This window comes from Stegostoma tigrinum, chromosome 2, assembly GCF_030684315.1.
Source record: "Stegostoma tigrinum isolate sSteTig4 chromosome 2, sSteTig4.hap1, whole genome shotgun sequence".
Taxonomy (NCBI): Eukaryota; Metazoa; Chordata; class Chondrichthyes; order Orectolobiformes; family Stegostomatidae; genus Stegostoma; species Stegostoma tigrinum.
In genome coordinates this window covers 15,811,761-15,833,137 of record NC_081355.1, presented here as the reverse complement: position 1 = coordinate 15,833,137, position 21,377 = coordinate 15,811,761, and the positions used below count along the sequence as shown (strand labels likewise).

Genomic DNA, 21,377 nt, shown 5'->3' with positions numbered 1-21,377 from the left:
ATCTAAAGATAGTATCAATTTATAATTGCACAGAGATTATTGGCAGGTCAGAAGATTGGATGGGATATGAAAAGCAAGGAGGAATGATGAAAAGATTAGAAAGCATGGACAAATTAGAGAACAAGATAAAGCTAATTAGAAATACAAAACAGTTGGAGTTTCTATTGATGTTTGAGAAAAAAAATTAAGAGTAAATATTAGTTCTACAGTGAGTCAGTCTCTGGATTTAACAGTAGAAAATAGAGAGATGGCAGGTAAATTCAACAGGCAGTTTCATTATGGATTCAAGTCATATGCCAGAAATGCCTAGCTATCAGGAAATTCAAGTTTGGAAGGAATTCAAAGCTGCAATCACCAAAGTAGGACTCAGCAAATTTTTGAAGCGGCAGGCTGATAAGTCCCCGAATCCCGATGAAAGACGTAAGAAGGTGGCAACAGTGGGGTCGGCAGTGTTTGGTTCCTGATCCTAGGGCTCAGCCACTCAAGGGCTCCATGTAGCAGAGCCCGCTGCATCCACACCATCATCAATCGATGCTATGGGAGCTTCACTGTTGTTTCGCTGGGGCTGGGGGTGTCGGTCGGGGCTGGGCGCCACGCAGCTTCAGATCCATGATCTGCTCTGGCTTTGGCCGAAGTCGTCGAGATTTCAGCATCTGCTGTGGAGGAGCCCAGAGCCAGGACGCAGGTGAACAATGGCTGGCAATAGTATCTGCAGGAGTGTCGAAGAGGAAGCAGGAGGCATGAGACATGAAACCAGGCCTTTGGGCTCCAGCTCAGGTACAGCAGTCGCAGGAGTGGTGTTGACAACAGAGGTGGGCCCATAACCGTTACCCCCGCACTGGTTATAACTCTGGCCAATGTCAAGCAGAGAGCGGAGCAATAGCAGAGTTGGTTAACTGTTCTAGTACCAATAATGGCCTGTCTTATGAAGAAAGGTTGGAAAGGCTAAGATTATGCACTGGTGTTCAGAAGGAGAAGGAGTGACTTGATTGAAACATTGATAGTATGCATCCTAATTCATAAGCATGCATGTGTGTTCATATGTTCCAGTAACTACAGCCAGCTTAATTAACATAAATCACAAATGGGTTCAATTCTGGAAACAATAGTTTGGAGAAAAAAAACACTTGGGGGAGGTTTGAGCTAATTAACGAAATCTGGAGCAGGGTCAGGAATGAATGTTGCAGGTTCCAGGGTTTAGATCTTTCATTAAGGTCAGGGAAGGGGGTAAAAGAGGGGGTGGTGTGGTTTTGTTAGTCAAGGACAATATAACGGTGGCTGAAAGAACTTTTGATGAGGACTCATCTGAGGTGGTATGGGCTGAGGTCAGAAACAGGAGAGGAGAGGTAACACTGCTGGGAGTTTTTTATAGACCTCCGCAAAGTTCCAGGGATGTGGAGGAGAAGATCGGCAAAACTATTCTGGGCAGGAGTGAAAGGAACAGAGTGGTCATTATGGGAGACTTTAACTTCCCTAATATTGACTGGAAATGCTATAACTCTCGTACATCAGATGGATCAGTTTTGGTCCAATGTGTGCAGGAGGATTTCCTGACTCACTATGTCGAAGGGCCAACAAGAGGGGAAGCCACACTGGATCTGGTACTTGGTAATGAACCAAAACAGGTGTTTGATTTAGTGGTAGGTGAGCACTTTGGACAGAGTGACCATAGTTCGGTTACGTTTACTTTAGCAATGGAAAGGGATAGGAACATGCCACAGGGAAAGAGTTATAGATGGGGCAAGGGCAATTATAATGCGATTAGGCAAGACTTAGGAGGCATAGAATGGGGACAATCGCAAAGTGGAGCTGGTTTAAGGAACAGATATTGCGTGTCCTCGATAAGTATTTCCCTGTCAGGTAGGGAGGAAGCGATAAGGTAAGGGAAGATTGGTTTACTAAAGAAATTGTATGTCTTGTTAAGCTGAAGAGGGAGGCTTATGTGACAATGAGACGAGATGGTTCAGATGAGATGATGGAGAGTTACAGATTAGCTAGGAAGGATTTAAGGAGAGAGTTAAGAGCAAGGAGGGGACATGAGCAGACATTAGCAGGTAAAATAAAGGAGAACCCTAAAGCTTTCTATAGGTATGTGAGGAATAAGAGGATGATTAGGGTAGGAATAGGGCCAGTCAAAGACAGAAGTGGGAAATTGTGTGTGGGACCTGTAGAGATTGGAGAGGTACTAAATGATTATTTCACATGTTTTCACTGAGGAACAGGAGAATATTGTAGAGGAGATGACTGAGTTACGGGCTACTAGAATTGAAAGGATTACGGTTAGTAAGGAGGAAGTGTTATCAATTCTAGAAGGCGTGAAGGTAGATAAATGCCCCGGGGCCAGATGGGATTTTTCCGAGGATTCTCTGGGAAGCTAGGGAGGTGGTGGTGGAGCCTTTGGCCTTGATCTTTGAGTCCTCATTGTCTACAGGTTTAGTACCAGAGGACTGGAGGATTGCAAATGTTGTGCCCTTGTTCAAGAAGGGCAGTAGGGATGACCCAGGTAATTATAGACCTGTGAACCTTACGTCTGTTGTAGGAAAAGTGTGAAAGGATAAGAAATAGGATTTATAATCATCTAGCAAGCAACAATTTGATTGGAGATATTCAACAGGGATTCGTCAAGGGCAGGTCATGTCTCACAAACCTCTAAATTTTTTTGGGAAGGTGACCAAGCATATGGATGAGGGAAGGGCAGTTGACGTGAGAGACGTGGTGTACACGGACTTCAGTAAAGCCTTTGATAAGGTTCCCATGATAGGCTAGAGGAGAAAATACAGAGGCACAGGATTGAGGGAGATTTAGCAGTTTGGATTAGAAACTGGTTTTCTGCAAGAAGGCAATGAGTGGTGGTTGATGGAAAATATTCAGCCTGGAGTCCGGTTACTAGTGGTGTGCCTCAAGGATCTGTTTTGGGACCTCTGCTGTTTGTCATTTTTATAAATGACATGGACGTAGGCATAAGTGGATGGGTTAGTAAGTTTGCAGGTGACACTAAAGTCGGTGGAGTGGTGGACAGTGTGGAAGAATGTTGCAGGTTGCAGGGAGACTTGGATAAACTGCAGAATTGGGCTGAAAGGTGGCGAATGGAGTTTAATATGGATAAATGTGAGGTGATTCACTTTGGAAGGAATAATAGGAAGGCAGAATACCAGGTCAATGGGAAGATTCTTGGTAGTGTGGATGTGCAGAGGGATCTTGGTGTCCACATACATAGATCCCTGAAAGTTGCCACCAGGTTGATTGTGCTGTTAAGAAGGCTTACAGTGTGTTAGGTTTTATTGGTAGAGGGATTGCATTCCGGAGCCATGATGTCATGCTGCAAAACGCTAATGCAGCCTCATTTGGAATATTGCCTGCAGTTCTGGTCGCCCCATTATAGGAAGGATGTGGAAGCATTGGAGAAGGTACACAGGAGATTTACCAGGATGTTGCCTGGTCTGGAGACCCTATGAAGAAAGGCTGAGGGACTTGGGTCTGTTCTCATTGGAGAGAAGGAGGCTAAGGGGGGGATTTAATAGAGACATACAAGATGATCAGAGGATTAGATAGGGTGGACAGTGAGAGTCTTTTTCCAAGGGTGATGACTTCAGCTTGTACAAAGGGGCATAGCTACAAATTGAGGGGTGATAAGATTTAAGAAAGACGTCAGAGGCAGGTTCTTTACTCAGGGAGTGGTAAGGGCGTGGAATGCCCGCCTGCCAATATAGTTAACTCCACCACATTAGGGGCATTTAAACAGTCCTTGAACAAGCATATGAATAATGATGGGATAGTGTAGGGGGAGGGGCTTAGATTAGTTCACAGGTCGGCACAATGTCGAGGCCGAAGGGTCTGCTCTGCGCTGTATTGTTCTATGTTCTAATTAAATATTTTTTAAGGCAATGGTAGGTAGATTCAAGTTAGGTAGGGGAACTAAAGATTAAGCATGGTAGATGAGTATCCGGAATTTGGAACACAAACAGTAACCATGATCTTACCAGACTTGAAGGGCTGAATAGCTTACATTTGCTCCTAATTTGTATGTCTATATTCACCGGACATGGGCATTGCTGGCGCGGCCAGCATTTATTGCGTATTCCTAAAAGCCCTCGAGCAAGTGGTGTTGAGTTCCACAGCACATCTTGTAGATTGTATACATTGCTACCCGTGCATGACAGTGGCAACGTAAGTGAAGGTGATGCTTGGGCTGAATGGTGTTGAGCTTCTTAGGTGTTGTTGGAACCTCACCCATCGAGGTAAGTGGAGAGTAATTTGGGACAAAGCAGTGTGTGAAGAAGTTTCATAAAGGTATGCAAGATTATGACAGGTTTTGGTAAAGTCTATACAGAAATGCTGCTTTGAGTACTGACTGTACAAATACTAGGGGATGCAGGTTGTGGCCAAGGAATGTGGAGAATGTGAGCAAGGTTGGTTTGTTTGCATGGCAAGTGGCAATGGCCTGGAACCCATTCCTTATAAAGATGGCAAAAGCAGAGAATCTGTGATTTTAAAAGGTAGTCTAATGGCCAGAAGGAAAATAAGCTTGCAGAATTATGGGAATAAAAATGGAGATTTAGGACTAACTGACTACTATGTAGAGAACCAACATTATCTCAATGGGTCAACTGGCTGCTTTTAGTGGTGTATTAATTCTATGGCTCAAAGTGAAAAAAAAACCTACAGGATGTATTTTTGACCTAAATTTCACATGACCTTCACCTGCTCGGTCATTCAACAAATATAAAAATACCCTTAGAAACTTAGCCAGCCCTTTTAAATGTATTATTACTCATTTATAAGAAACAACTGAATTCAAACAATATGATAGAAAAAGATGGTTTCAAAATGAGATGGTGGGTTAACTTAATCACATTCTGTTATGCTACACATTTTAATCAGTTCATGGGATGTGGGTGTGCAAATGATTGCAAATTGTGTTTACATTTCATTGTTACAATTAAAACAATTGACAACTGCAAACAAACCCTGCTTTCAATAATAATAACATCACAGCGTAAAAGGCCTGAAAAAATTATTCCCTGCTAATCTTTGCAGTTTTACTTGTGACAACTTTAAATAACTCCAAGAAAATTACGATGGTATATGATTGCTGATTCTATTTTAGTAAAATTGGAGTCGGAGTCAAACTCAAACACCACAAAATTGGGCTTATATCAAAGTTGTCAATCATTCCACCAGAGTATCAAATCCTATAGAACACTGCCCATGGAATGCCAAAAGAATAGATTGATAACTCTGGATTAGTCAAATTTATTGGAGCTTTTCAGATGAATTTCCTGACCAGAGAATAATTAGGCCTCAGAAACAAAATCTTGAAGCGGCAGGCAAGTAATAATTTGACACTGAGATCCCTCTATTTAAAAAATGTACAAAGCACGAGTATGACTAAACCTGTGATAAAATTCAAATTCTGGAGTTGATACAGTGAGTGGAAAACAATGGTGCGCAGGGGAAAATGCACGTGTTGAGAACTGGGAGATTCAATCGATGTGAAACAAAAGATTGGCAGCTTAGAACAGTTCAACAAGCAGGTATTCTCTCCAGCATGGAGGGGGATGAGGATGACTGCCTATTTCCCCATTGTTGAAGATGCTCTGCTAACATGTTTCAAGGTGGCCTAAACAGAGAATACTCCCACTTCCAGGCCAATAATGCTGTTTTTGATATAAACCACATCTGTAGACATTATGCATTACATGGAGATGCATGCTCCTTCAGTGGGGCCTCCTCACCTCTCATGAAGCTTCACTTAGCACAAATTTGTCATCAGATCCAACAGGTTTCAACTCATCCAGCTTTTACTGTTTTTTTAAACTATACACCCTCTGAAGAACAACTTTAAGGGGAAACATGCATTTATTAGAAGATGTACAGAGCTACTAAGCGTGGGAACTGCTTTTTTAAAAATATGGGATGCTTCACATTGTGTTTTTAATAGGGTTTAAAAGATGGCAAAGATGTGCAATGTTCACTATATTGCACACAATCCAGTAATCTAAAGCAGGATGAATCAATTTTTCTATAAATCAGAATGTAACTTTCCACATTTTATCTAAACTATTCACAAAAACTAGACTTCAGTTAGTGTCTAAAATATATTGGTGATAACTGATTTCAATCTCCCTGACCAAGTGAAATCACCGTTCTCATGAAAAATGAACATATTTACTTGAATCTGGATACATTTCCAATAAAAAATGTAACCAACTGAATAGTCACACAGGATAATCAAAACCACAAACTGACTAAACTCTGACCAAAAACAATTAAGCACAACGATGTTAGCACAGTTAACAGCCAACCAGAAGTTGGGTATAACTGGCACAGTGCAAAAGGAAAGCTGCAACTTCTGCAAAGACGGTCGACACCCTTGAAATTACACACATGTGCTATGGCCTCTACAATTAGAGCCAACAATGTAGCCATCCCATCCAAGATCATGTTTGTTACGTCTACTGGAATTCAAAATTACTACTGCACACTTTCTAAGGTTAAAAACTGAAAGTAGAAAAGAAATTCAAAACTGAAATATTACAAGTGAAAACAGTTCTCAAAACAGGAGAAATGCAGTAGTTACAAAACAATTCAGGACTCTCAGAATATAAAATTAGATCACTCTTAAGCAAACCTTGTTTGAAGTATCCCAAAATTTGAAAAAATTGAAACATTTAACCCCAATATGCTGTAAAGCACGGCTTGAAGACATAAGGATTATTTCTGACAGATTAGCAAGTATTTTCCAATGATACAGCACATTCATACACAATAGAGTTAGAGACTAGAAGATTCCTTGTTCAATTGTTGGATTTGTGCGGTTACCTGTATGGTACCCAGCAAGAGGTGCTGTAGGGGCGCAACAATTGGTTTCTGTGGGCCTTAAGTAACGAAGAGGAAATAAATTCTCTGATTATCCTCAATTCTGGCCTGCTGTGCATGTCTGACTTCCTTTATCCCAACATAAGGCAACTGTCAATGACCGAAGCTCTAGAATGCCTTCACTAAACTTCTCCACTTTTGTTCTACTTTCTGAAGGCCATGCCTTTTTAAATTTCTGAATGGAGACGCTAATAGGAAAAAGACTGTTTTAAAAACCAAGAGTTGTGGAAAAGATTGTTGCACTTTTTAAAAGCAAGTTACTGGCATTTGTTGAAAGTGCTGTATACACTATTGCTTGTTCAAACTGGGGGATGTCTTCTGTAGAGGGAGCTTCAGCTAGTGACAAGATAATAAAGTTTGAAGCTGGATGAACACAGCAGGCCAAGCAGCATCTCAGGAGCACAAAAGCTGACGTTTCGGGCCTAGACCCTTCACCAGAGAGGGGGATGGGGTGAGGGTTCTGGAATAAATAGGGAGAGAGGGGGAGGCGGACCAAAGATGGATAGAAAAGAAGATAGGTGGAGAGGAGAGTATAGGTGGGGAGGTAGGGAGGGGATAGGTCAGTCCAGGGAAGACAGACAGGTCAAGGAGGTGGGATGAGGTTAGTAGGTAAGAAATGGAGGTGCGGCTTGGGGTGGGAGGAAGGGATGGGTGAGAGGAAGAACAGGTTAGGGAGGCGGGGACGAGCTGGGCTGGTTTTGGGATACAGTGGGGGGAGGGGACGAACTGGGCTGGTTTTGGGATGCGGTGGGGGGAGGGGAGATTTTGAAGCTGGTGAAGTCCACATTGATACCATCGGGCTGCAGGGTTCCCAAGCGGAATATGGGTTGCTGTTCCTGCAATCTTCGGGTGGCATCATTGGGGCACTGCTGGAGGCCCATGATGGACATGTCATCTAAAGAATGGGAGGGGGAAGTTGTCTTCAGCTAGTGACAAGTATGGTTTGTGAAGTGGAGGCCAGTTGTCAATGACAAAGGGGCTCTGCTTGCCTTGAATGTGCAATTGGCTCCCAGGTAGATAAGCAGTTTGTGGGTGTAAACAAGATAGGCAGAAGTTCTCAGATTTTCAGGAAGGAAGATGCTGTCCTTTTTTCTACAGTAAAAGCAAACACCTAAAGCCTGAAGAAAGTTAGTTTATTTTCCCTCCTGTTGCTGTAAGCTGATGCTTTTAACCAATAAGCAGGAGACTTTATAATTCACGAACCAGTTGCTCCATGTCTCCTGTAAGGAAATGGAAAACAGTGGAGCAGACAGATCAATGAAAGCCAAGCCCTGACAAGCCAAAGGGCCATCTCAGCACATCCTGTGGACTGGGAGCACCGAATTGTCTTCCAAGCTTTTCCTTCCACACTTAAAGGTTTTTTTTTGGTGTCTGTCACTTCGAATATGTTAGGGGAATTCTATTTCAGGGTTACATGGCTAACTAGTAGAGTTATTTATTGACAATTTGTAGCTGTGCTCCTCTAGCTAGGACCTATTTATTGTAATAAATAGAAACCCTTGTTAAGTACAGAAATTTGGACATTGCTTTCAGTTAACCTAGTCTTAAAAGACAGATAAATCGGGGAATTTTGTGTACTTTGACACAATACTCAAGGTTCTGATATCCAACTACTACCCTAGTAGTACCCAAACTCTTCAGACACTCAAAAACTTACCTCCCTGCTTAGCCTATTGTAATGTTTCCTCCATTCACTTGGTGGCAACTTTAGTCTTATCACACACCTGTGCAATGACTTTACTACATACTACCATTAGTAGATATTAATCTCCCAAAAATTTAAATTTCAAATAGCTGCAAAATAACAGGACACTGTTCAGACGTATCAGATGTCAAGTACTGAAACTAGGTTAGATTCACTGTTTTTACATAATCATTAATTTCTTACATAATGAACATTCTGGATGCCTTTATAATAAGTTAACTGTAATTAATTTTAAATTTTAAGTTTCATAAAAATGTTGTCAATATTCCCAACTCTCCAAATGTCACAGTTATAACCTATCATAAATCAATGAGTTATGTAAACTAAAATAATGAGCACTACATTAAAAAATGTTAAAATAATATTTTTGCTACTAAGTAAAAAATCAAATAAGAAATTATAGGAAATATAACCACACAATTAATTCACATTTTGAAATTCAAATTACTGTATTACTTTATTTATCCAAAGCAACATTTACCTACACCACTATGCTGCATTTATTAAGCATCGGTTCTCTGTTGAATTTTCCATATTAATAAGAACTGACAAAAAGCAAATTTCCTTCTGGGCGAGAACAAAATAAAATTCAATATTGCTATACAACTGAAGACTTCTCCTGGACTGATTTTACACACTATGAATATTACCAAAAAATTTTTCCTTAAAATGGTCAGTAAAATACAACTAAGTATCTTACACCGGATTCCAGTCAAATAGATACAAATGAGAGAATGACATAACCAAATAGGGTGTATTTGCTTGAAAGTTAAACTCAATTGGAAAGAATTAGTGGTGAATGGTTTTGTTAATGTGGGCTAAATACTGGAAGTTCTACTGGGAGAAAAACAGTTCTCATGTAAAATCACTATAACAACCTGAATAACCTATACCAGATCCTGTTATTATCACCCATTTACTTAGGTGAAAGGACAATTTGTTGAACAACAATCACTCTTAGTGGTATGAATCAGGAAACCCACCAACCACATTCTTCACTGGAAAACATGTTGTGGGAGTAGAACAGGAGGTTGTAGGTAGACCTAATTTTCTGGTGAGGGGAGGGACAGCCCCTCAATGATTTATGACAGGCTATAACTAAGCTGTAGAGCAGGGCAAAAAACAAGAAACAATACTGATATGCTGTTTTTGGTCCTTCACTGAATTGGCCATTAGCATACCACACCCCTTTTTAAATTCATTCAATGAAATGTGGGCATTAAATGGCCAGGGTCACTCGTAATTGTGAAGAGGGAAATTAAGAGTCAACCACACTGGGGCTGACTGCAGTGTTCAGCATCACACGGAGGTCAGACTGGGTATGGCTGCCAGATTTTGCTCCTTACAAGGACATTAGTGAAGCAGATAAGTGTTTAGAACAATCAACAGTGGTTACATAATTGCTATTAGGTGAGCTTCTCATTCCAGACTTTTTTCGGATTGCCATGGTGGATTTTGCTCTCATGTTGAACAGAACATTAGCCTGGGGTTTCAGGTTTGAGTTCAGTGACATTACTTGTCTTGTCTTCAAAAAGCTTCAATTAAAATTTGTCCATAATTATTGACCACGCAGTACACAGATAATTCACCTATAATTGTGCTAAATATGGCTGGAGGGGAGTAAATTATACCAGTAGTGTCTGACTGTACTACTGGCCATTATTATTCATTGAAAGTTCATTCTTGGCATCTTCATGAATGGCTTTAAGATTTGTCCACAACAAAATTTATTCGTTCATTCACTCGTAAGATGTTTGCATCACTGGCAAAGCAAGAATTTACCATCCTTTCCTAATTGATCTGGAAAAGGTGGAGATGAACCACTTTCGTGAACCCTTGCAATCCATTAGAAGTTATTCTCACATTGCTATCCAGCAGGGAGTTTCAGGATTTTGACCCAGCAACAATGAAGAAAATGTTTTTTGAGAAAAGTAATTGTAATTTGGAGGGTGGGTGATGATCCGACAAGTGTGCTTCCCTTGTCCTTCTAGTTGATATAACACAGATAACACTGGCTAATACTGACAAAGAAGCCTTAGTGAGTTATTGTATTGCATCCTATAACAGCATACTCTATACAGCTACATTATGCTAGTGGTAGAGGGTCAATCAAGCAAAGTGCTTATTGTAGCACTGAGATATTGAATTCTGCTGGAGCTGCAATGGGGAAAGTTTACTATGATGCTCCTGAATTGTGCCTTGCAGATGGTGGAAAGATGTTGGGGAAGACAGCGAGTCACATGATACAGAATTTCCAGCTGACGTGTTCTTGTATGAACAGCACTAACATGGTTGATTCAATTGCCATTAGACAAAAGACAAGGCTGAAGCATACACAACTACTTTATTGAAAATTAGCTTGCAGGTGATTCAATGCAGCCAGCAGCTAAGATACCTATCATCACAGATGCCAATCTTCAGCAAATTTGATTCACAGATGATATCAAGAAATGATTTAGATACTGCAAAGGCTATGGTCCCAGTAACAGCCCGGCTACATAATACTGATGATTTATGCTCAAAAATTAGTGTTACCCTTAGATGAGCTATTCTAGTTACTAACATGTATTGACATCTCTTAGAATGGAAAACTGCCTAGATACGCCCATAACCAGCAAGACAATTAATGACCAATCAGACGACTCTCTCCCATGAACAGAATGATGGAAGGTGTCACCAAAACTATCGTAAAGTGGCATTCCCAATAGCCCACTCACTGATGTTCAGTTTGAATTCCACTAGAGTCATTCAGATCCTGAACTTGTCATGATTTTAGTCCAAACTTGGACAAAAGAGCTGAATTTCAGAGGAAAAGGAGATTGTCTTTGAGATGAAAATGTACACAACACACTGTATGGGATAGATTTGATGGGTGAACTCATTTCATTTATGTTATTTTCTAACATTCACCACATTAATAGTTTCTAATATAACAACCTGGTCGAGGTTCATTACTCAACTATTTTATGTCTTGCCTAGAGTTAGTCTCAGCTACCCCACAGCCCAACTCTTTCACGTGTGATCAATTTTGGTTGCTATGCCAACTTTGCACAAGATGCTCACTGATTCTGCTGTAAAACTTGGTCTCAATACCAAAACAGCAGAAAATTTTAAGATCAATGTTTTGACAGCAACTCTTCCAACAAGTCACACACAACCAAAAGGCATGCAAGCATCCAGGTGTGTGGGTGCATGTGGGGTTTAATAATGGGATAGAACCAAAGAAGAATTCTAAAAATCATCTACAAAGCATCAGTTCAAAGGATTTTAGTTTTTTAACCTGTGAAACGTGCCTAGTGATTCCCAAGAATTCAAGTGTGCAGAATCCTCCATTCCCCAAATTACTACTTAGACATAAATAAATAAATTATGTTAATCAGGATAACATCAGTGGCACTAATGTCAACTGTACTGTCTCAGCATTCAAACAATGATATCTTTAGTAGGTTGACTCATTATCGCACGAGGAAGAGAACTACCTGTCAACAAACGATCAAATGCAAGGAATGCTTATTCTACTGTACTGAAATGTCCATCTTACTTGTAAACAGAAATTCAATTTCTGGAAACTACAATGAAAGTCACAAAGACCGGAAGGATTCTCACTGATCAGAAAATGATTCATTTTTATAAAGAAGGAGGAAAAACATCATCACCCACCATGACCTTTTCTCTCTTTGAAAAACTCCCTGAACAATCATGCAGATACTTCCTGGTATACGGACTACACATCTCAGCCAAATTCTCATGGCAGACTGTAAAGAGCCTAACTGGAAAATGAAACATTTATTTCTTGCCGCTTGGGAACCTTGAATCAGGTCCAGGACGTTAAGGGGTTTATTGAAATGACAAGCAACTCAAGAGGTCAGGGTCATTTCTATGGACAAAGTGAAGGTATTCTGCATAGTAGTTACTTAGCCTGCATTTGGCCTCACCAGTATAAAGAAGATCATATTGTGGGCAGCAAATGTAGTCAACTTGACTGAAAGAAGAGCAAGTAAAACGGTAATTCACTGTGAAGGTCTTTTCGGAGCCTGGACAGGGAGGAAGGAAGAGATGAATGGCCAAAAAAGTTACAATTTCTGCAATTGCATGAGAAAGTGCCTTGGGGGACTGGGGGCATGATTAAGAGTGATGGAGGAGTGGATCAGGGTGTCAAGGATGGAACAGTCCTTGTAGAATGCTGACAGTGAAAGGAAAGGTCTGTCTGGTGGCATCCTGGTGGAAGTGCAGATAGTGGCTCACTATCCTAATAGCTTGTGATGCTCACTGTAATCCACTTGGTTAGTGCTGGTATCATCGTGTGTTATTATGATCCTTTGTACATGGAGACGAGTGGGGTGGGAAGGCAGGGAAGGGATGAGTGCAGAATATGGTCAGACACAGCTGAAGACCTCGTCAAACGCAATGTGATAGAATCCTCGAATAAGAAGAAAGAAGGTCTTGTCAGAGGCAGCCCAGTGGAAGGTGGCACCATCAGAACACATGTGACAGAGACAAAAGAACTGGGAGAGCTGAATCCTTTCAGGAAGTAGACTGTGAAGGTATGTAGTCAGGGTAACTGAGTCGATGGTCTTGTAATGGATGTGGTGGACAGCCTATCCTCAGAATTGGAAACAGTGGGGGAAGGGCCAGAGATGGACCAGGTGAAGGCGTGAGAAGGATACAAATTGGAAGAAAAACTAATACATTTTTGTACTTCTGGCAGCACTAAATACATCACCAATGCATAATAAGTTGAAGGGTTATGGGGAGTGGGTAGTAAAGTGGTGTTGAAGATCCACTGAGATCAGCCATGATTCTATTAAATAGCAGTGCAGCCTCAAGGGGTGAATTGCCTACTCCCATTCTTAGTTCTTGCACCATACTTTGGAACAGAAATGAGGATAGGTTATGGGCTTTTCTAAGCCCTCCAGGCCCTGTCAATTTATAAAGGTCCAGGTAACCACTAAGTTTATTCAGGGGTGGGAGTGTGATGATTAAAGACCTGAATGCAGAAAGGAGTAATTATTAATAGTGTGACTAATAGATTCTTAGTAATAAGATGTATGAGTATTACATTGCTTTGCTTGACAGGTATGGATGTGCTTTAAGAAAATACATTGAGCATATTACACAAAAGAGGTGGCTCACTATCCTAATAGCTTGTGATGCTCACTGTAATCCACTTGGTTAGTGCTGGTATCATCGTGTGTTATTATCTATTGTCTATTAAGCTGTTTCTTGTCAAATGTGAGCTAACATTGTAAAAACAGTGCTCTGCTCTTGTACTGTTCTGTACCTTTCAAATTAGTTGCCATCTCCTCCTTCCACATAAAATCCATCATCTGTCTTTGAAAGTTACTGCCTGGCTTCAATGAAGATAAGAAAAGTGGCTACAGTGAGGAAGAGCAAATTCACCACTTTATTGTGGTACAGGAGGTGCTGAACGTATTAAAACACATCAAGGTGGATAAATCTCTGGGACCTGACCTAGACTTCGGTGGGAAGCGAGGGAAGTGATTGCTGGGTCCCTTGTTGAGATATTTGTATCATCGTTAGTCACAGGTGAGGTTCCGGAAGACTGAAAATTGGCTAATGTTATGCCATTATTCAAGAAAGGTGGTAAAGAAAAGCCAGGGAACTATAAAACGGTAAGCCTGAGATCAGTGGTGGGCAACTTAGAGAGAATCTTGAGGGGCAAGATACACTTGTATTTGGAAAGGCAGGTAGTCAACATGGCTTTGTGCGTGGGAAATCGCGGCTCACTAACTTGATTGAGTACTTCTAAAAGAAGTAACAAAGACGATTGATGAGGGCGGAGCAGTGGATATTATCTATACTGACTTGAGTAAGGCGTTCGACAGGTTTGTCTTGGTCGACTGGTTAGCAAGATTAGAACACACGGAATACAGGGAGAACTCAAAGGGCTCATAAGTAGAAGACAGAGGGTGGTGGTGGAGGCAAGATAACAAAGTGTGACGCTGGATGAACACAGCAGGCCAAGCAGCATCTTAGGAGCACAAAAGCTGACGTTTCAGGCCTAGACCCTTCAGAGAGGGGGATGACACCAAAATTGGAGGGGTAGCGGACAGAGTACAACAAGATGTTGATCAGATGGGCCAATGGGACGAGGAGTGGCAGGGGAGTATAAGTTTAGAAAAATGAAGTGTGCTGCATTTTGGAAAGGAAAATCATGACAGGAATTATAAATTTAATGGTAGAGTCCTGAGGAGTGTTGCTGAATAAGGAGACCTTGGAGTGCAGGATCATAGTTCATTGAAAGTGGAATCACAGGTAGATAGGATAGTGAAGGCGGCATTTGGTATACTTGCCTTTATTGTTCAGAGCATTGAGCACAGGAGTTGGGAGGTGATGTTGTGGCTGTACAGGATATTGGTTCAGCCACTTTTGGAGTAGTGTGTGCAATTCTGGTCTCGCTCCGGTAGGAAGGATGTTGTGAAACTAGAAAGGGTTTGGAAAAGATTTACAAGGATGTTGCCAAAGTTAGAGGGTTTGAGGTTCAGGGAGAAGCTGAATAGGCAGAGGCAGAGCGTCAGAGGGTGAGGGGTGATCATATAGAGGTTCATAAAATGAGGGGCATGGATAGGGTAAATAGGTAAGGTCTTTTCCCTGGGTTGGGTGAGTCCAAAACTGGAGGGCATAGCTTTAAGATGAGAGAGGCAAGATACAAAAGGGACCTAAGGGCCAGCTTTTTTTTTAAAAAACGCAGAGGGTGGTACATGTATGGAATGAGCTGTCAGAGCAAGTGGAGAAGGCTGGTATAATCCAACATTTAAAAGGCATTTGGATGAGTACAGGAATAGGGAGGGTTTAGAAGGATATGGACCAAATGCTGGAAAATGGGATTAGATTTATATAAGATTTTTCAGCGGCATGGATGAGTTGGACCAATGGGTCTGTTTTCATGTTGTATATCTCTGACTCTAAAATCCACTTTGGTAGGTTTTTCCACATGATAATCTATCTGCCATATTCTTGCCCACTCACTAAGTTTGTCCAAACTCTTTAGAAGCCATTTTGAATGTTGGGACAGCACTCATTCCTACCTGGTGTTGCATCATTCGCTACATTGGAAATGTTCCATTTGATCTCGCATCCAAAACGTTCATACATTTTATGAACAGATTGTGCCCTGCTAGTCATAGACTGTCATGTGAGAATGATCCACACTGACCCTCAGATATCCTACCTAGACCCATCTCCCATAACCATCCTAATCTACACATTCCTGAACACAATGGGCAATTTAGACACTGCCAATCCACCTAGCCTGCACATTTTTCAACTGTGGGAGGCATCTGAAGCACCCAAAGGAAACCCTCAAATACGGGAAGAATGTGCAAACTCCATGCAGTTGCCCGAGGCTGGAATCAAACCTGGGTTCCTGGCACTGTGCGGCAGCAGTGCTAACTACTGAGCTGTCATATTGTCAGGAAATCTTGAACAGACTGTCTTTTCTCTTTTAAAAAAAAGACAACTCAGTGAGGTCTACAGTTATGCGATAAGGTGGATATTAGGTGAAAACAGAGTAAGACAGTCTTCTCAAATCCAAAGCGAATTCAGGAGATCCTCCTTATCCCAGGGAGCTGTTATAATAGGAAAGCTACTATGACATGTGTGTGATTAGATGAATAGAACATCTGCTTTCAAGCGAAGGTTAGAGAAGCACAAGTGAGAAAGAATGCAGGTATGTTAATGGAGTTACATGAATGGTGTGAGATGACTTATGCGAAGAATAAATGCAGGTATGTTGGGCTGAATGGTTTGATTTTACACAGTAAATGTCTTGAAACACACTGCAATTATTTTAGGCACAAGCACTGAGTCGGACAGGGGTGCTGAAAACCAAAATACAAAGTAACTCTAATTATAGTTAACCATTACTATTAAAAATTGGATCTTTTACATTATTCAAGGATCACACTGCTTTACAACATCCTTCATGATTACTTTACCTGAGCAATTTTCTCTGTGCCTTGGAAAGCATGCATCTCGAAATGTTCAGCTAAATTCTTGAAGGTGTGGTGTGCCAAATACTCACAATTGCTGAGAACAATCAGTAGTTTCTGTTCCTAATAAATTTAAAACAGAGGTATTTCATGTATTAATTATTGGTAGCTTTTTCCTAATGTCTTGACTCAACAAATTATACACAGCCTCAACATACAAGTTATATACTTTTCTTCATTTATCATAATGGACCCTGGCCTGGGCACAAGAAGATTCACTTGCCATATGAAGACTTCCTTGCCTGCTGCCAGAAAATATTGGAAACACCGATTTTACTCAGTTGCGCTCAAGGACCTGTATCTGAAATTTGCAGCTGTTTAAAATATGAAATACCAGCATGACAATGATAAAGGACAACAACTACATCATAGAAGTGTTTATTAAATATAAGACGTGTTGTTTGAGACAAAATTTAAAAAAAAACAAACCATCTACCTCGGGTGCTCAGTTTTGGTTCATCCTTCGTCTTATTCGAGGCATTAGCAACAAAATATTATGTTTTTTTTGGGTATGAAGGATTGCAAAATCCAACTCTTATGTACCAAAGACATCAGCCAGACTTGTCTCCCTTCTCCTTTCTTTTGATCCTATTCTTTCTTCTAAGCTCACTTCTTGCAATATATCATCAATAACCTGTAACCTTAATTCTGTCTCTGACAACCAGCTCTTTTGGCTTAATTCCTTTGCACCCACACTGCAAAAATATGTTCAACTCAGTACAACACAGAGTTCTTGCCATCTTTGCCTCTGTACCCAAGTCTTAGCCAGGAGTCACCTTCTCAGCATCAGATTCCTTTACCATCTTCACTCCAAATGGATCCCTCCGTCAGCATCAAAAATTTCAATCTTGTCAGCCAGAACTGCCAGCATGACATCATCTCTCAATTTCTCTGCTCTTCTCACTCATTCTAATATGTGTCTCCCTGAAATTGATGCTTGCTCAAATTTAACTTGAGCATTTATATCAAACCCAAGGTTAAGGTCCTTGTTGTGCAGCAAACTGATCTCTACTTACCAGAGGCCAAACACAGGATCTCATGCATTTCCTCTACCTCCCCAGCCCATCACTAAATATCAATCCATTGTGTTGAGGTTTTGAGTGGTGGTGAAAGAGCAAATTAGAGGGCCAAAGTGTGTAATGTAGGTGATGAAATTTATACATATTTTAATATCATTTATTTTCGAGTCTGGATTTTGAGCTAATGGCATCTAGGATTTGATCTGTGTGAGTGTGAGGGGATATAATGGTTAACTTTCTGAAGCCATGGTTTTTTTAGTAAAATCTGTGAGAGGACTAACGTGAATTTTACATTGTGAGGAATTATAGGAGTAAAAAAAACTACAGAGTCTGGTGAATCAGGCTTCAGTTAGAAGGATCTGGAATGATTTTTTTTGGTTTGAGGACACACCCATAACTTGAAGAAAGCTTTATAGTTTCAGGTTTGTGAAATCTAGATGGAAACTGGATGTTTAAAATAGTGGCTCCTAAAGAAAGAAGATCGTTCACACGATATAACAGGCTACAAAGCAAAGCTGAATGGAATCATGGGCAACAGCACATCCCTACACCTAACAAGCTCAGTGCATTCCATACTCGCTTTGAACAGGAGGTTAATGAAAAGATGTCATCTATTCCAATAGCCTTGGATGCACTTGTACCAATGGTCACTGCTGCAGATGTCAGATTGGCCTTCTTTAGGGTGAACCCACTTAAAGTGACTGGCCTGGATGGAATCCCCTGCTGTGCACTCAGATCTTGTGCAGACTAGCTGGCAGGAGTATTTACAGATATCTTTCACCTCTTTTTACTACGATCTGAAAGCCCAAACAGCTTCAAAATGGCCATCATCCCAGTGTCAAAGTAAACTCAAGCAGTGTGCCTCGATGACTCATGTCGAGAAGCTCTGACCTAGATAATTATGAAATGCTTCGAGAAGTTAATCATGACTCTTAGAAATTCCAGCCTATCAAAATGCCTTGATCCTTTGCAATTTGCCTTCCGGCACAACAGGTCCACAGCAGATGCTATTATCCTGGCCCTACACTATTCCATGGAACATCTGGATAACAAGGATACCTACGACAATTCCTAATTAGTGACTACAGTTACACCATCATCATAATTCCAAACTAACTCATCTCTAAACTCCGAGGCCAAGGTCTTGGCTCACCTGCTGTGTAACTGGATCGTCGCCTTCCAGACCCATCAACCGCAATCAGTAAGAATAGGTGACAACACCTTCTCCACTATAATCCGTAACACTGTGCCCCAAGTCTGCATACTCAGAACCCTACTATACACTCACGACTGTGTGGCCAAATTCTGCCCCAACTCCATTTACAAGTTTGTTGATGACAGATTTCAAACAGAATACAGGAAAGAGATTAATAAAATGTGAGGCTGGATGAACACAGCAGGCCAAGCAGCATCTCAGGAGCACAAAAGCTGACATTTCGGGCCTAGACCCTTCATCAGAGAGGGGGATGGGGAGAGGGAACTGGAATAAATAGGGAGAGAGGGGGAGGCGGACCGAAGATGGAGAGTAAAGAAGATAGGTGGCGAGAGTATAGGTAGGGAGGTAGGGAGGGGATAGGTCAGTCCAGGGAAGACGGACAGGTCAAGGAGGTGGGATGAGGTTAGTAGGTAGCTGGGGGTGCAGCTTGGGGTGGGAGGAAGGGATGGGTGAGAGGAAGAACCGGTTAGGGAGGCAGAGACAGGTTGGACTGGTTTTGGGATGCAGTGGGTGGGGGGTGAGGGGGGGGGAGAAGAGCTGGGCTGGTTGTGTGGTGCAGTGGGGGGAGGGGACGAACTGGGCTGGTTTAGGGATGCAGTAGGGGAAGGGGAGATTTTGAAACTGGTGAAGCCCGCATTGATACCATATGGCTGCAGGGTTCCCAGGCGGAATATGAGTTGCTGTTCCTGCAACCTTCGGGTGGCATCATTGTGGCAGTGCAGGAGGCCGATGATGGACATGTCATCCAGAGAATGGGAGGGGGAGTGGAAATGGTTTGCGACTGGGAGGTGCAGTTGTTTGTTGTGAACTGAGCGGAGGTGTTCTGCAAAGCGGTCCCCAAGCCTCCAAGCGGCTTGGGGACCGCTTTGCGAGAGCGCGCGCGCGCGAGAGAGAGAGAGCGCGCGCGAGAGAGAGAGAGCGCGCGCGAGAGAGAGAGAGCGCGCGCGCGAGAGAGAGAGAGAGCGCGCGCGCGAGAGAGAGAGAGAGCGCGCGCGCGAGAGAGAGAGAGCGCGCGCGCGAGAGAGAGAGAGCGCGAGAGAGAGAGAGAGCGCGAGAGAGAGAGAGCGCGCGAGCAAGAGAGAGAGAGAGCGAGCGAGCGAGCGAGAGAGAGAGCGAGCGAGCAAGGGAGATCGAGAGATCGAGGGATCGAGGGAGCGAGGGAGCGAGGGAGCGAGGGAGCGAGGGAGCGAGGGAGCGAGCGAGAGAGAGAGCGAGCGAGAGAGAGAGCGAGAGAGAGAGAGAGCGAGAGAGAGAGCGAGAGAGAGAGCGGGACAGCGCGGGTGAGAGAGAAAGCGGGAGAGCGCGCGCGAGAGAGAAAGCGCGCGCGCGAGGGAGAGCGAGAGAGAGCGCGCGAGGGAGAGCGAGAGAGAGCGCGCGAGGGAGAGCGAGAGAGAGCGCGCGAGGGAGAGCGAGAGAGAGCGCGCGAGCGAGAGAAAGAGCGCGCGAGCGAGAGAAAGAGCGCGCGAGCGAGAGAAAGAGCGCGCGAGCGAGAGAAAGAGCGCGCGAGCGAGAGAAAGAGCGCGCGAGCGAGAGAAAGAGCGCGCGAGCGAGAGAAAGAGCGCGCGAGCGAGAGAAAGAGCGCGCGAGCGAGAGAAAGAGCGCGCGAGAGAGAGAAAGAGCGCGCGAGAGAGAGAAAGAGCGCGCGAGCGAGAGAAAGAGCGCGCGAGCGAGAGAAAGAGCGCGCGAGCGAGAGAAAGAGCGCGCGAGAGAGAAAGAGCGCGCGAGAGAGAGAAAGAGCGCGCGAGAGAGAGAAAGAGCGCGCGAGAGAGAGAAAGAGCGCGCGAGAGAGAGAAAGAGCGCGCGAGCGAGAGAAAGAGCGCGCGAGCGAGAGAAAGAGCGCGCGAGCGAGAGAAAGAGCGCGCGAGCGAGAGAGAGAGCGCGCGAGCGAGAGAGAGAGCGCGCGAGCGAGAGAGAGAGCGCGCGAGCGAGAGAGAGAGCGCGCGAGCGAGAGAGAGAGCGCACGAGAGAGAGAGAGCGCACGAGAGAGAGACAGCGCACGAGAGAGAGAGCGCACGAGAGAGAGAGAGCGCACGAGAGAGAGAGAGAGCGCGCGAGAGCGAGAGAGAGCGCGAGCGCACGAGAGACAGCGCGAGAGAGAGAGAGAGAGAGAGAGAGAGAGGGAGAGAGAGAGGGAGAGAGAGAGGGAGAGAGAGAGAGAGAGCGCGAGAGAGATCGCGAGAGAGATATCTCTGTGCATGTGACAATGAAATCAATTTAGAATTAATAAGGAATAAGTTACTATAGTATAAGAAGATTAGTTTGTAAGCTCCAGGTAAAGAAGTAGTGTTTGATTAAAATGCTAAGGCATTATTTGAAGCTGAAAATATTTAAGCTTAATTGTAGGAAGGTCTAGCAGATTCATTAGTTGCATTTGAGAGAGAGAGAGAGAGAGAGAGAGAGAGAGAGAGAGAGAGAGAGAGAGAGAGAGAGAGAGAGAGAGAGAGAGAGAGAGAGAGAGAGAGAGAGAGCGCGCACGCGTGCGCGCGCGAGCGTGAATCACGAGCGAGAGAGAGTCGCGAGCGAGAGAGAGCGCGCGCGCACAGAGA

At 43.1% G+C, this 21,377-nt stretch overlaps 1 protein-coding gene across 4 annotated transcripts in view; it reads right to left on the bottom strand.

Annotated features, from left to right (window-relative positions):
- exoc2 (exocyst complex component 2) overlaps positions 1-21,377 on the bottom strand; it is a 288,874-nt gene that overhangs the window by 77,929 nt on the left and 189,568 nt on the right. For all 4 annotated transcript variants that reach the window (XM_048560701.2, XM_048560683.2, XM_059652609.1 and 1 more), the window contains exon 22: positions 16,543-16,659. In XM_048560701.2, coding sequence (XP_048416658.2) covers positions 16,543-16,659 — 117 coding nt within the window. The remainder of the gene's footprint in view (positions 1-16,542; positions 16,660-21,377) is intronic.